Source organism: Panthera tigris, chromosome D2 (assembly GCF_018350195.1).
Source record: "Panthera tigris isolate Pti1 chromosome D2, P.tigris_Pti1_mat1.1, whole genome shotgun sequence".
Taxonomy (NCBI): Eukaryota; Metazoa; Chordata; class Mammalia; order Carnivora; family Felidae; genus Panthera; species Panthera tigris.
The window spans coordinates 81,519,957-81,536,710 of NC_056670.1; the positions used below are offsets into that span (position 1 = coordinate 81,519,957).

Sequence of the window (16,754 nt, forward strand, 5' to 3'; positions counted from 1 at the left end):
TCCTATTGATTTAGAGAGGCATTAATCCTAGCCAAATTTTGACATTTTGGAAAGACAAAACAGCAAAGCTGTATTATCTGGAGTTTTAAAAACAAGTTCAAGACCCATCTAATGGACCATTTTATGTTTTAAATCCACTGCTCCATTTTTCTTAGCATCAAAGACTATACTAGTACTACTGGAAAAATTAAAAATATTGTCAGAGAAGTTTATGGCTAGTTAATAACCCCTGCGCCCAACGCAAGAGTTCTTCGCCCCCCTCATTTCAAAGGGCCTTTTTGAGTTATGGTGCTGTTTATGGGAAGGAGGAGGGAAGCTCGTGAACTCGTGCCTTGCTAATCTAGAACATGGGATAATGGAGGCACAGTCCCTCTTAAGGGCAGTTGTGGGAAGTGCAAATCTGCAGTTATGTGGCATGGTGGGAAGAACAGGCCCAGCATCCTGCCTTTTCCTCTTGTTGCTGCGGGGGCTGTGCTGGCTTCGACAGGTGCCTGCTTCTCTATCTCCAGGTTCAGTGTCCTTTCCTTCAAGGAGTACAATAATCACTGCCCTGACAATTTCACTGCCTTCTGATAAGGATTTCCCCCCGCGCCCCCCAAAGAAAAGTCAGTGAAAAAGTTTCCTAAACTCTAAGATGCAATTCAGATATTAGTTAATCCTTATTCTCTGTTGATCACTAATTTCATAATGGGAACAGGAGCGAGCAGTGATAAAGATAGATATTAAAGAATTCTTTGGCTTGGACCTTTAACAAGGAAAACAAGGACCTTGTAATTGAGTTTGTGAGATGCTGTGGTATCCAGCGTGGTGTGTTAGGTACAAAAGGGTAATTTTATCAGGCGCTTGGTTCGTATTGAAAGCATGCCTTCCAGATCATAACCACTTCAACAGTCCCAGATAGGTTTTGAGTTATTAGATGGTCAGGCGGGTGCCAGCATTTCCTAGGCCGACAGTACAGTTCTGGGTACCTCTAATTATTGAATTCCCATTAAGCAGCTACATTGGGAATCCTGTTATTAACCAATTTATCACACCGCGGAACCATGTAATCACAGAGTAATCTAATCTGAGTTCCTGTTAACAAAATGACTCGACTCTATCTGTCGAGTTGATTCCTGTTTGCCCTCCCCCATTACTGAGAAGCTGCCCTCAGGAGCAGGAGCTAGAGCCGGCTTCTTTATGGAGGGAGGGTGTATGGCCACGCATGCCCCCTGGGAAAGCCTGCCATGAGATCGGCAGTGACCTTGAGCCGTGCCCCCCCCCGTCCCCCCCCCCCCCCCCGTCACTCACACATGGCAGTGCGTCTGCCTGTGGAACGGTGTGTCCTGGCTATCAGACACATGATGTGTAGTACCGTGTGCCCTGTTGTCCCCTGGGGGCCTTTTGTCATTGTGGAAGGAACACACCAAGTCACCGGGTTGATCTGAGGCAGACAACTGACTGGAGAGGGCAGTGTCTGAAGGTTAGTAGTCTGGCCAACTGTGGCTGACATACAGCAGAGGTCCCTTCAGTCTTAGCCAAATGGCCAGAGGGAAGCAGCACCTGCTGTCCTGTCTGGAGCAGAGGACTTGGACAGAAGCCACCAGTGGACATCGGGCCCTCGGACTCTGCGCACAGACCCCAACCCTGCGAGTTATTCAGTTGTCCTGTGCCTGCAGGAGAGGCAGTGCCCTGAGTGACACTGGATGTGGGGATGGGGCCCTGTGGCTGCCTGGCAGACCCCGTGATGCGGGTGTGGTCACCACTGCTGAAGACATTGCTATTGTCTTCATGGCTCTTACTTTCTCCCTGCCTGGCCCTGGCATAGCTGGCCACTCCTCGTCCCCCTTCTCTAGCCGCCTCCGACAGGTCCCTCCCACCACTCCTTTCTTTTCTCCTTCTCTGCCCTCACCACGAATACTTACTTATTTGTTTCCTGATTATTTTGCCTTTGTCCCCCAAATACAGGTGCAGGGACTGGGGGAATGTTGTCCCATCCCCTGTTCCCAGCACCCACAGTAGAGCCTGGATCATGGCAGTTGACTACATAATACTTACTGAATTGACAAGTGAACGCAGAGCCTTAAAAGACAAAGTCACCTCCTCTTTAGTCCTAGCTGCTCTGGGCTCTTCTGGTTGAGTCACGTGGCCCATGCCCCCTGCCCCCCCTCTCCTCCCACCCTGAGCCTACTTCTTGCCACTGACCAACAGGGCTTCTCCTGGGGGTCCCGCCGTGGAGCCCACTCCAAGTGGAATCTGCCTGTCTCCATTCTGTCAGAACATAATCAAAGAAGATAAGGAAACATCTTCTGCAACACACACAAGGATCCTTTTGGAGCTGGGCCCCACACTTTCAGACCCTACGTCTCTTTTTCTGGAAGAGTCTGTCTGAAGATCTTGGAAAGGATGGACGGGGTCCCTAGGCGCTCGTGAGTGGTCAGCTGTTCCCGTGCTCTGCTCAGGGGAGCTCAGGAGTAGTGTTTCATTCTTCCTGTGGGCTGGAGGAAGGCCTGGGCCATAGGTGGAGGTCTGGGTGGTGTTTTCCACCTTGTTGAGGGTGACCGGCCTGCACTGTCCAGTTTAGTCCTGCTTCCCTGGAGTGGTTCCAGCTCGGAGACATAACCCTGGTGGAACGAGTAGATGGAGACGTCTGTATTCCAAGTTTGGGCTGTAGACCTCGTAGTCCAGGTCCGTGGACTCTACTGGGGGTTTCCACCGCTCTCTGCACCCGCCGGGGTCTGTGTGCCCGTCAGCACACATGAAGCAGGAGGCTGCTGGAACTGCCACCCGTCTCCTGCAGGCAGGATCTGGTGTTCGTGATGCACTGTCATGGGGAGATGTAGGTCATGCAGAATCCTGTCTGTCAGGAGGATGAGCAGTCTGGAAAAAGTCCTGATTCTTGAGCTCCAAAGCATGAATGTGAAGGGGCTGTGGCCAGGCCAGCCTTACCTGTGCTAGGTGTTCTCGCCTTTCATGCTTGAGCAAAACCCAGACTGCAGATTGTGCTGGGTGAGGCAGAGTGCCCCGAAGTCCTGGGGCCGTGTCCAAGACGTAAGTCCCCAGGAGCTGCTGTTATTTAACTTGGCACTTCTCCATTCCCTGCCTGCTTCCCCTTCTCCCACCGATCGAACCATTTCACCAAAGGCTTTGTGCTGAGAACTCCACGTGAACAGAATCACGCAACAGCATAGGCATTCTTGAAGCCACGTGCCCTACTCCACGTGACCCACTGTGGTAAACGATTAAAGCAACGGGCTGTCGAGTCAACTTCTTTGGTTAATCTTTGAAAAGTGCAAGTTTTGGGGGCACCTGGGTGGCTCAGTCAGGTTAAGCATCTGACGTCGGCTCAGGTCACGATCTCATGGTTTGTGAGTTTGAGCCCCGTGTCAGGCTCTGTGCTGACACGTGTCAGGCTCTCCAGCTCAGAGCCTGGAGCCTACTTCAGATTCTGTGTCTCCCTTTCTCTCTGCCCTCCCCTGGTCACGCTCTGTCTCTTGCTCTCTCTCTCTCAAAATAAATAAACATTAAAAAATTTCTTTTTAAAAACGAAAAATTTAACTATAGGGGCTTTTCTTAAAAATTATTATTCTGTACATTTCCAAAGAAACAAAAGTGTATCCTAAATCTTAGGCTGCTCCGTCAGCTGGCACCCAAGCTTTGTTTTCTTCCTGGAGACTCTGTTAAGCTTTGTAGTAACACCTCTCCCCCCACTCCCTGTGCAGAGGAGTATGGTTGTAGCTTCTCCAGTCGGTGCTCTGCTTGTCTGATGCTCCTATAAATACTTGGACCTCGCCATGGTTTCTTTAGCACGCTGTCGCCAACTCCTCAAGTTAATTTAAGGGGAACGTAGTTAAAACATCCCTTTCTTCAGTTCTCTGTGTGGAGCAGTTAGGAGTTGAAAGCAAGTGAGTTTGGCTCCCAAGCATTTGTGTTTTCTGGAGTGGAGGAAAACCTGAAATCCAGGATTTCTCCAGCCTCAGCAACGTCGGCAGGCTCCGTAGACTGCAGAGAAGAAGCGTCTGTTTTTAATTCTCCCTGAATGAGATCGCAGAGTCCCCTTCGCTATCTGTGGCTCTGACTGACTTGCGCTCCGCCACTGTGGGTAAATCATCTCCCCTTGGGGGACCTGAGCTTGCTGGGCTGCGAAAATGGTGGTGGACATGCGCTCTTCCACCACGTGGACATTCCATGGCACAACCTCGAGTGCAGAGAAACACAGTCATCAGGGTATGTGCTGGCTCTTGCTGTGTAGATCTGGATGGGACAGATCATGTTCCCCAAAGTGCAATGCTTTATGTATATAGCTAGAATCTGTAAGCTCCCTATCAGCACCATGGACAACGCCGGTGTTGTTCAGAGGGAGCCCAAGGTTAGGCTCTGAGTTTTTAGACTGGCTGTGTCCCTTGCCAGCTGGGAGAATTTAGGAAATCTCTTCCTCCTGGGCCTTGGTTTCCATACACGACCCTGGCCACACCTCCAGGTAGTTGAAGGACCCGGACCCAAAATAGCCGTCGTACTCTCCCAAGTGCATTGCCACTTGAATATCTGGGGGCATCATACATCCAGCATGTCCAAAATCAAATCTTTCCTCCAGCCTATTGTCTTATCCTTTCAAACACAGCCTACAGCCAGCATTCATCCAGGTGGCCAAAGCCACACACCTTGCCATCAAGCTTCACTAGTCCTTTCTGCTTGATCCCACCAGCTGGGTCAGTGGATTTGCCCTCAGCATCCTTCCTCTTGGGCCAACATCCACTACCCTTGTTGAGACCTTGAGAAGTTTTTCCTCTGACCATTGAAATTGCCAAGCAGTGGGCTTTCTTTCTCTTCTCTGCCTCCCTGTCTCCCTTCTATCTCCACTTCCTTCTCTTCTCTCTTCCTCTTCTCCCCTCCCTCTGTTTCTTCTCCCTCTTTCTCCCTCTCTCTCCCTCCCCCTTCTCTCCCACCTCCCTCTCCCCTCCCTCTGTTTCCTACTCCTCTACACCCCTCTCTTCTCTCCCTAACCACTTCTCAGTAACCTTCCATAGTCACCTTCAGAAATCCCGAAACTCCTTGGCAAAGTCCTGCTCATCCTTCAGCCTAGCTACATGCCACTTGTTCTTTCTGTGGGATTTCCAGAATAACCACATCTGCCCACCCTCCTTCCTGTCCAAACTCATGTGGAACAAGCTGCCCCTCAGGCATCGTTGTCTCTGCATTTTTACTAGAGCATGTCCATTTCACATTGGATTGTAGCTGTTTTTCTCTCATGACTTTGAACTCATTGAGGGACAGACCCTATTTAATTCCTCTTAAGTCTGAGGTGTATTTAATACAGTGTCAGGCTCAGAACATGCTTTGCTTCTGAATTGAAATAAACTGATGAACTCAATCCAGATCCCCTCACTTCTGACCTCTACAGAATGCTACTGTTCTGTTTTTTATTTTACATTTATAATCTGTCATCTAAATGAATATATACAAAATATGTTTATGTGTTAATATACCTGTATTATATATTATCTGTCAGTCCCATGCCAATAGGTTCAAATATTAATAATTTATATTGCCAGCTTTTTAACCCTTTGAACATAGAAATGATTCATCATAACTTTGGATCCTTCCCTCACCATTATTTCACATAGTAGGTGTATAAGCCAAGTTTATAGAATCACTATAAGATGTAAAAATACCAGAAGTAGAGGAGTATTCAATAATATCAATCCCTAAACTATAAGATCTCCCCCCCTCCTTTCCTGGTACACTATGGCAAGGAAATTATTACAGTTGTAAAAACTAAAAACACTAGTCTGTTATCCTGCTATAATTATATGATGATCGCCAAAGTTATTGTTAGACAATGACTTTTCTGAGTGGTTCTTTATCTTGACTATACTGGAGAACAGCCCTCTTCCTTGGTGCTGGGCGGAGTTCTGTCCTCGATCTCCATCTTAGCTATGACTTCCTTTGGAGTACAAATACTGGTCTTGCACCCAGGTCTTATCAAAGTGCCCGAATTTATGGGCTGGCCAGATGCACCGGGATCAAGGAACCATGTTTTAGCCTCTCACAAATTGTACCCCAGAGAGGTCAAAGTGTAAAGACTCAGCCCTATTTATAACCTCTACCCATAATAATTTCTCCAGTCAGAAAGGGACCACATCACTAACGAGACTTTGGATGTGTATTAAGCATATCTTACACCACATGCCCAGCAAGCCACAGAGATCATACATTGTAATTACAAGGGAACAGTAATGATGAAATGTAACCTGCCAACATGCTACTGTCCCTGGCTTCAATGAGGAGCATGAGTGTTTTGTCTTTGGGCAGGAAGTGTATTGTAACTATAGTTAAGATGAGAAGACATGGAACTCCCCAGAATTGGTTATAGTAAGTCTGGCAGGTGCTGGGGGCTGGGGACGGGGAACATTAGGCGACCAGAGTGAGGTTGGCCATTATCTTGGCCACCACCTCATCTGCTCTTATCATTTTAAAGATGGGCACCTGTCTGCCCGGAGAGACAAATGACTTCCTGGGGTCACGGTGCTGGAGGTAGTGTGCAAAGGAACCTGACCCCCCTCCCCCCCCGAGCCACCAACCCAGGACTCGAATTCTAGATGCTCCATGGAGCTCTCTCATTTCAGATCTGAGCTAAGGAATGCTATCTGCACTGATAGGAATTAATGATAGTCTCACAGCACAGGCCAGAAAACCATTATCTCTTTGTACGTGTCCTCTGGTGTCACCAGTGGCCATGTAAACCCCAGGCTCCCCGGTGTATCTCCAGGGATGCTATGTGTAAGCGAGTAGCTCTTTCAGGATGACTGATGGGAGAGCTGAGTGAGCTGTATGGCCCTAGCAACCACTGTCTTTTCTAGTCACTGTGTTCCCCATGGGATTTCAAAGGATCTAACTCAGGGCATTGTGGTAGGGACCCAGTCCTACATTGAACCCCTAGAAAAATCTCCATATTCATATAAAAATGAGTTACATCTATTTTCTCATGATTTTGACAGTGCAACCTTCCTCCCCCCCCCCCCCCCCCCCAGCAGTTTTGGACATCAGTGAATGCCTCCTTAACTATTCCCTTTGGGCATAACCAAAGGTGAGAGTTTTAAGGGAAGGGTTATCAATATAATCAGCCTTTCTCTGCTGAGTAGATTTTAACTGATTGCTTTACAAATAGTACTTTGAGATCAGTAATCAGTTTTCGGTTTTCCAGCATCTACTCTGTATCAGAGTTGCATTTTAGAATTAAGGTATTACTAACTATTACAAAAACCCAAATCCATATATGTTGGGAGGAGGTGGGAGAAATCATATACTTTTAAAATTCTGATGGAATAGAAAACACTTGCATTATTGGCTTTGGGAATTTCCAGGGAGAATTCTGAGGTCCGTTAAATCTTTTTTTTGACTTTTAATTTACTGTATCAAAAAAATACTTCCTCATGCCAGACTCTCACTGCGCAAGGTATTATCCAGGGACTCCTTTCTGTCATCTTCCTCCTAGCCCATCATTCACCGTAAATACTAAGAACAGAGCGCTAAATATTAGACAAAAGGCTAATTTCCTCCACATCAGTTCATGTTGTTAAAGAACTGAATCTACACCAAGTGGCGGTAATTAGAGCCGGACTGGACAGAGCACTTCCACTAAGAGATAATCACCAAATGACAAAGGCTGTAGAGATTCCACTCCAAGTGGGCTCTGGACAGGCTAGATTTGGCACCATTTATGCATACAAATGCAATTACCTCTCTTCACAATAAGACTTCATTAGTTATGAAGCTTACTGTGCTGGTGGCTGTCCTGATCGTGCGTCACCCTCACCAGCTCTTTGCACTTTGTGCACTACGCCAGAATCAGTAAAATCTCCGTGCACGATCTCATCTGCAAACTCTGCATCCCCATATGTGGCGCCCTTATTGGCGATGCTATGAATTACCAAGGATGATTTGAGAGAATGCCACCCATTAATTCTGTGAGTTCCTCCTCCGGTCTCATGGAAGGCTAAACTTACTCCTCTTTCCTGAAATCCTCCGGTCGTTTTGGAAAAGAACGTGCAGAATTCGAGAACTGCCTACTTGATGAGCAGTCAGAGATTGCAAGGTACTAGAAAGTTCCCAGCTGCTGTAAAGACGAGTGTGCATGAGCAGCGAGGCGTCTCCCTCCATCTTTGGGGAAGCACTGGCTGTTTCTCTCCCTAGTTCCTGCTGGTCGTTCCCGACTCTGCAGTCAGAGGAGCCGGCTCTGGAGCACACATCTGAACCCTCCTCAACATGGTGTCCTTCCAAGATGATCCTGCCTCCTCTGAGTCGGCCCCCTCCCAGGTGGAACATCCCATCTTCCTTCAGCTCCTTCTTAATCTTTCTTCCTTGTATCTGTGGCACAAGGAGGTTCCCCTTTGTCAGAGCTCTGTTGTTGCAAGTCTTACCCTAGGGGGTGTGCGTGGGTTTATCTTCAGCCAGGTTACAGACTCCTTTCCAGCTCCCAGTGACTGGGGTGGAGCCTGTCGTTTCCTAGGAGTCCCGTGGAAATGGTTGCTGCAGAAATGCGTATAAGCATCCAATGGAAAGGGCTTGGGTATTTTACCAAAATAGTGGTTTGAAATCCCGCCCATTGTTGACCATCAATGGATCATATCAAATGACAAAATTAGGACACAGACAACATGAAATTCTGCAAGATCCCTCCCTCATTGGTGTCGAAAACAAAGCAGACTTCGGGCATTCCTGTCCATCCATATTCCTGCCTCCCGACGGCTCCCCCACGTAATTAGTGTCCCTGGAGGCCAACTGTGTGGTGGCCTTGACGTACAGAAATGGAGCAGGTGTGGGCAGTATCTTCCTAGAGGGTACAGTGGCCTCAGGTCTTGCAACTAATGGTGAGACTTCTAACACTTACAGGAAAAATTTAAATTCTGGTAGAGATGCTATTTAATGAATCTGGAATCAGCATCATTATTACCTTTTAAATCTTGCTTTCATTCCCAAAAGCCTCGGAATTGAGTTTGGCACATGCTACTTTCATAAAAATGTACAAATCTGAATTCAAGCCATTTTGTTGTGGTATTATTTTAGAAATTAACCACTTCAGTGAGGGAGGGAAATGGTGTATTTCATTGTTCCTTCCTGAAACACAATCGGAACAAAAGGTGAATCATCAGGAGGGTGACTCAGCAGATTTGTCTGACTAGAGAATTACCAAGATAGGCTGGGTACAAAGGATTTTGAACTGCTTTTGAGCCAAGATTATATTAGTAATTTATCTCTAAAACAGTTTCTGAAATAATTACAGCGTATTGTGACAGGAAATACGGATGATTCGCCAGAAAAGTTTTGCTAAAGAAACCTGAAACTTGTATCTCTTTTAATCTTTGTTCATGCCGAGACGGTCTTTAATTAGAATTTCATAATTGGTCCAGATCACAATCCAGGGGATGCCATCTTAGGAAAAACGGTAATCATGTCAGCCACCTCCAAATCCCCAGTTATGGGAAATACTACTTCTGATGTTTGGGGTTTCAGTGGACTGGAGTGAGCAGGGCAATCAATTCGCTGCCTACGAATGGTGGTTCGGCTGTGCATAAATCGATTTGCCGATGCAGGAACGGACATTCCTTGGGTGAGAAATGCCTTGTGACTGTCCACACTTTTCCTCCCATGGATACTTTCCGTGGAAGCTCAGACTCACTGCTGCTGTAAATCACTTGGAAATCCCTGACTCAACGAGCTTTCAGAGCCGGAAGGGACCTACCTGATCCCTTCGTGCTGTCCCACATGATACAGAGATTTGTCGGACACCCCACCCAAGAGAGGGGGTCGGGGTTCAGCCCCGGCCTCTGGGGCGCCCTGGTGCCTAAGCAGCAGGCTCTGGCAGGCTGACGTTGCCAACCTTTGGCTTGTGGTACTGGCATCTTTTTTCCCTGAAATTGCTTCAGGACCTTTTGTCCTTTTGATGTTTCTTCCAAGTCCTGTATATTTCCACGACAGACTTATTTTTTACAGAGAAATATGTACCGCTGCTTGTGGCAAAGGGACACATTTATTACAGGACCGTGTTGATGAAACTGCAGGCAGCCAGGTCTTGAACACGGCACCCTCTGCAGCTCCCCGGGCCAACTGCTACTGGAAACACGGTGGATTCTTATGCTGCTCAGAGAGGGGAATTGGGTTTCAAGTGTAAATGCAAGACAGGCGGGGTCAAATTCATTGGCTTCCAGGGCTCTCTGCTTGCCAGGGAACAGGTATGACAAATTGCAACATGTGCATATGGCAGCTATGGTGGCCCCTTGTGTTCTGCCAGTTCCTGGGATAACCACAGACTTTTGGCATGTAAAAATTTCTTTAGTTTGAAACTCCTTTAACGTGTTCAATCTCGAGGTGCTCTAGGCATCCTATGGGAAAAGGCCAAGAAGAGCGGCCAGGATGGTGGTATGGGGACTCCCAGGAATATTCCCGAAGTCTAGGATCTGCGAGCTTGGAACCACCTGCAAGAACAACGCTTGGAACCAACCGCAAGGGCCTTGACCTTGAGCTAACTTGACCCTTGGTGACAGGACCCTGTCTCTATAGAGCAGTGTGCAGGAATTGAAGGAGGACTTGTTTGCAGGTTTCCTCGGTGAGAAGAAATGGACTTAAATCCTAAAGCCTATGAAATCTGGGCACTCTCTCCGGCTCACTTTGGGCCTGTACTTCTGGGATGCTGTGGCTGTGTAATGCTGCGGGCTCCCCCAAACAGGTGCTTTCTCTTGCAAAAGGACTGACGAGTTCTGAATGCTGTTCCACCAAAGAAACCTCCATTCTTCATGAAGCATTTGACATTTGAGGATGAAGTCATAGGCCTGACTGAAAACTGAGACATCACCCGGCGAATTTCCCCTTGCTCCCCTTTCTTTTTGACAAAAGGGAACCCTGTGATAGGGAAGTTACGAATCAAGGCGTATCAACAACTGTCAGCCATCAGGGCAGACGCAGAGAGATGTAAGTCTTCCAAGAACCAGACCAGGATCTCCTTCATCCTGTTACATTAGTCCTTGGTATTCAGACAGTATGATGGAAGCCACCTTCACGGCTGTCCTGGATTAACCACTGATGTGGTTCTGCCGTGACGTAACCACACGAGGCTGACATTCCTGGTGAACGGGCTTCTCTGTTCTCGCTCTGCAGCTGTGTGCTCCCCAAGAGGATGTTGTGTTTGGATCTGTGTATGCCGTTGGTGCCCATCACTGAAATGATGTGACTTACTTGAATGTTACAAAAACCAATGTAATAGAACTTAGTCAAAGAGAATTATTTCTGTGAGTTAGATGCTTTGGACAGAAGAAGGTGTTCCCAAATATCAAGTGTGAAAAAGGTAGGGGCAAATCACGATCTAGAAGCTTTCTGAAATCAGATTCCCTCACAAGATGGTTCATGGAAAATCACTTGGAACGCCAGTGGGGTGCCCGCATTCACAGGAAACACCTGGGCCGCCTCTCAAAAGACTGCCATAACTTTCCACCAAGTAAATATAAGAGCTCCGTTTATAGGATTCAGATTAAATTAACAGGTTAAGCGTATGATTTCCCTTTTGACTGGGTTTTCAATTAGTTGACCAGAAGTGAGCTTGCACTTTTACCATCTATGGAGCTCAGAACACTCTGGTTCAGTGTCAATAACCAGCATACAGAGCGTTTAAATTTTTTGTTGACATATAACCTTGTGCAAGTTAGTCACAGTTAAATTTTAATGACTTCTAACGTAAAGGGGCAGGAAAATTGGGAACAGAGCTTGATGGGCTGTGTGTGTTCAGCGTGTCAGTGATATCAAGGTCCTCGTCTGGATTAACAGCTGGAAGGCTGACTTTATGAGTCCAGCTGAAGCGTTGTTGTTAGGCCTTCTATGGTAGCTTCTGTGTGCGACACAAGCTTGGAGGTTGGGGAATTGTCACTCTGAAGGAGAGATTTTAAAATACTTTCCTGCACGCGAGATCTAAAATTCCCAATTTTCTGCTACCACCTCTCCAAGGATACTTGGCTCATTTAGAGAGAGGGCCGGTGGGGGGTTTGTGTGGCTCCTCCCATGCACCTGGGAGAGATGCACACCCCCAAGGGAAGGCCAGCCTTCCCTCGTGGTCCCATCTCTTGACGAGAAGATCTCTGTGAGTAAGCATGCATTTTCCCATTTTTGTAGGAGGTAAGCACAGTGATCACAATGGCCCCGGTCCCTCTAACTGGCCAGTCTTTGCTCAATTACTTGCAATTTCCTGTGGTTCCGAGACCCTCAGAGTTCTTTCAGAAAGTGGGCCAGTAGCTGGTGTCCTGGGGTTCCTGCAGAATGTTGGCTGAGCCAAGTCTAAATAGCAACCACTCAAAGCTAATTCCTGAAAAAAGACCAATTTCTGTCCTTCACAGGCTTGTTAAATCACTTTTAATATCACTTTTAATGTAAGTCACTTCTGGATTTAGAGCTAAATTTACTTAAATTACTTCAGTTACCCTGGAGAGTGTCCTAATAAATTCTTTTTTCAATCACCCACAAAATGTTAAATGGGTTTGTGCTCATGATGCTCACTCTGAACCTTCTCTGGAAATCTCTGCTCACTTCTGCTCTGTTGCGTTAAAAGACTGGGTGACCTGTAGCTCCCAGAGTAACGAAAGCCAAACGGGGAGGTTATATGCCAGGTGCTTTCGTTCCTCACTGCTTTTCCCAAGTTATTTTATGTCAGAGTTACATCCCTTCGCTGGTGACCCTAAATTCTCTTCCATGATATGAATGTAGAGAAACTTCCCACTGACCAGACTCCTCTGATATGTAGCGGTCCCCGAGGACGTAATTTGCGATTTGTGCGAGTTCTTGACAAACAGAACTTGCCTGGGTGCTTGCTTTTCACCTTCCTCTTTGTTAATAGCCGAGGACAATCAGGCGGGCTGGTAGGCTGGGTGGGGGCTGCCGCAGGGTTGCAGGGTCCTGTGCCTTTTATGGACCTTAACCTGGCGATGGTTCCAGTAGGGTAGGCTTTGTCAAGCCTCGGAGCAACCGACATTTTGGACCAGATAAATTTTTGTTGTGGGGCTGTCCTATGCTTTATCGGACGTTAGCAACATCCCTGGCCTCTACCTACTAGATGCCAGTGGCACCTCCCTAGTTATGACAGCTGAAAATGTCTCCCTCCAGACCTTGCCAGATGTCCCCTTGGAGGCAAAATTGCCTTTGTTGAGAACTTCTGCAGTAAGGAATGTGCTAGTGTGACATCGGTGCTCATGTCTGCCTTGGGTTTCTTCTGCCTGGTCCCACAGAAGGTCACCAGGTGACTCAGCTCTGCTGTTAAAGAGGCTGAGTCCTGTCTGGAATGTTCTGCCCCGACTGGAGATATGTGCTGGGCCCAAGGTTGTGTGGACTCCAGCTGTTTGCTACATTGAAGACATTTATACCCTCTCTCTGTCTCCACTTTTTTGAGGAAAGGATGGTAACTCTGAAGATCTTTCTGGAAGGTGTATTTGCTGGCGGGGGAGATGGGAGTTCTTTTACACATTTCTGGATATGTAACTATGCAGTTAGAATTGTTTTTGAGAAGTCAACTACAGTGGCCCTCCAAGCTTCATTTTATGCAATGAACTAAATCATAACATCTCTCACTCCTCTCTCACTTTGTGAAAATTACATTTCCGAGAAGAAAAAGACCGTAACCTCTCTGAAGGTTGTGACTCTGTCTGAAAATCCTAAATTATCACGAGGAGCCTAACATGGTTTTTCCCTGTTGAAAGTTTCTGCTGTATTCTTGTTGAGGTGAGTAATCTAAATAAAGTTTAAATTAAGAAACATGGTGAACAGCTGCCGGGGTTCTAGACAGGGGGTTAAGTCCCGAGAGTTGCAACTTCAACAGTCTCTGTGAGTTCCTAAGGAGACAAATTGCGCATTTGATGCAAGCGGCCTGGGTCCTTCTACGGTATTCCTAGCACATGCGGTGTGGTTTGCAGCCTTTCATCTATACCATCTGAAGGGCTTATATTTCAGAGCTTTGTGGAACACACTACAGTGCTCATGGCTATCGATTCCGAGGCAGCAGGCCATCAAACTTCTCTACCCGTTTTCAAAACCACTAAGATGCATTTGCAAGACCAACGAGTTCAAGCTCTCCCTCATCCTGGGATCATAGACCTGGGGCTGAGTATGAAAAAGTAGCTTAGAATTGTGGTCAGGTAAGGCCCTTTACTCGGTGTCTCATACGATCATCCCAGCACGGCCCCCAGTGATTCTTGCATTTGTGGGTAAACATCATTTGTCACTCGTAATAGAAAAGTGGGAGGAGGAGAACGTTAACATACCTATAGATAACACATGCACTGTTCCTGCATGTCTCACAATTAGCTGTGTCTTGCCCAGTCCGATATGAAAGCCTACAAGATAAGAACAGGAGAGCATTACAAGCGGTGGCTGGTGGTCGCTGGCTGTTAAAGAGCAGACACCTCACTCACACCAGATGCCTTCCCAATGCCGTCGCTCGTCATGGTAATGGAAACTGATTAATGTGTGTTTCCCATTTTGCTCCTGTCTGCATTTATCATACAAAACCAATGCGACGTCTACAGCGAAGATGATATGGAAAATAAATCTAGAATGTGAACATCAGCTACCGGGTGAAGGAGATAATCTGATTTTGTTAAAAGACAATCAGGGCACCTTTACGCTTATGGTGTTTTAAATGAACTTTGAGGGAAAACCGATGCCAGATACTCTGACTCCGTGGCTTAATTTTGCCCCGCGACCTCTCGGTCTGCTGGAGTACAGGTCTGCAAACTACAGTTGTCGGGTTGAATCCCATCTTTGGTCTGATTTTTGTCCAGCAAGCTAAGAATGGATTTTACGTTTTAAATGGTTGGTGGGGGGGGGGGAGGGGGGAAGGAAGAAGAAGAATATTTGGAAACTGTAAATTAATGAAATTTAAATTACAGTGTCCATAAAGATTTTGACAGTAAAAACTAGTGAAAGTTTTTATATAATTATCTACAGAATATCTTCTGTTTTACTTGTTGATCTCCAGATTCCAGAGTATTTATTCTCTGGCTCTGTAGAGAAAACAGTTTGCTCGGCCTTGTGGTCAAGTATGCTATGCTGCTGCCGTGCCTTCCCACTGACCTTCTCTGGCTGTGAGGTCTATAAGTCCTGTGAGGCGGCACTCGTTTGGTGGGGTTTTTTGTGTTTTGTTTTGGGTGGGGGGGTAGAGGATGGGGCATTTGCTAACTCTTTTCCTCCTTAAAAAAACAAAAACAAAAACCAAAAAAACAAGAACCTGAGAGTATTTTTTGGAGCATACTGTGGAAGGTTGAATAAACCACAAGGTTTGATAAGCAGGATTTTCTTGACCAGGACTTCACTATTTCTTGGCTCAGTCGCCCCAAGAAACTAGCATAGGGGGTGCTTTGATGCTGCTTCCTCTAACAACTTCAGTTGACCTTTCTTCACTGATATTTTTAACAGCCAGGTGTAGTTTTTCCAAATATTACTTTGTACCCAGGGGCAAATGCGATAACCACAGTCTGTTAAATTTGTGGCAGAAGAAGAGCTTCCACCTGAATTGGCTTATGTACACTTAGGGGGTAAATTTACATTTAGAGAATCACTCAACATAGTAACAGTGTGCACAGGAGGTTTGCTGTCAACATCAGCAGTCAATATTTTTATCACCTTCCCTATGTAAACTTCTCTTGTATGCATCATGGATTTTGAATCGAAAATAACTTTTGTTTTCCTCATTATATTTTGTGTTACATAAACATTTGACAAAAAGATTTTCCACTCAATGTCATGTTGTCTCAGTGAGCTTTGGTAAACTCAGGACTTGACCTTTGAATTCTGTGTATTTTTCTTCTTAATCAAGTGACCATATTTGGCCCTAACGTGTTGCTGATCATTGCCTGTGACCCCACTGTATTTGGGCGAGAATTGGAATCCTTGTGTGGCTGCATGTGCGTTGACTTGGTCCACCATCACTTTCTGTACAGGGCTTCTCTGGATTCCCACTTTTGGCTTAGTAGAGAGGAACAATCGAGAGCGTGTACATCACACCCTCCCTATTGTCTTCACGAGACATGGCCACTTTCTTCCTTAGAATTGTCCCCTTGATGATAAACCCCAAGAGGACATTCCTCATGAACCTTCCCACCTGGTGCCAGATTTGTCAAATCCATTCCAGGGTTCCCTGTGTCATGACATTGACCTTCTGCATTCTTCCATGCCTTACGTATATGTAAAATGACTTTCTCTATTCGGCATATTCTACTAGAGCTTGCCCCTAAGCTCATTTCTGACCAAGGTCATTTTGTACAGTATTGTGCACAACACTTGAGCCCATGTCCTAGCAATGACATGGTGGGTGTGGCACTGTTAGCTTGGGTTGCAAATGACATCCTGTTCTGCTTTTGGGTTGCACTAGCATGTGCTAACCACCAACCAAGGCAGCTGTTTATAGATGCTAGTCATAGTCCAAAGTTTACATTTTTAAAAGAAAGCAGGCAAAATCAGGGACATTTCTTACCCCTTATGTGTGGGCACTCTTTCTTGGTTCTGAGGAAAATATGAATTCCAACCTTGTAGAACCTTCCTGTGTTAGACCCCAGGACAAATCTCTATCAAGCGTCATCAATACCAACATCCCTTACTTGCCAATATCATAGAATTCCCAAGTATCTCACGTTGGAGCCTTGAGTCTTCAAATTAATTATGCTATCCTCATTTTACAGAGGAGAATACAGTAACATTTCGGGTCCAGGATCTCATTATTCTTGGACCCCAGTCTTCTGATTCTC

At 46.4% G+C, this 16,754-nt stretch overlaps 2 protein-coding genes across 5 annotated transcripts in view; one reads left to right on the forward strand and one right to left on the reverse strand.

Annotated features, from left to right (window-relative positions):
• DOCK1 (dedicator of cytokinesis 1) overlaps positions 1-16,754 on the forward strand; it is a 524,611-nt gene that overhangs the window by 220,909 nt on the left and 286,948 nt on the right. The gene's annotated exons all lie outside the window — the stretch shown is intronic.
• The window catches only part of INSYN2A (inhibitory synaptic factor 2A), a 58,194-nt gene that overhangs the window by 3,481 nt on the left and 37,959 nt on the right, over positions 1-16,754 (reverse strand). For both annotated transcript variants that reach the window (XM_042961090.1, XM_042961091.1), the window contains exon 3: positions 14,274-14,345. In XM_042961090.1, the coding sequence (XP_042817024.1) occupies positions 14,274-14,345 (72 nt within the window). The remainder of the gene's footprint in view (positions 1-14,273; positions 14,346-16,754) is intronic.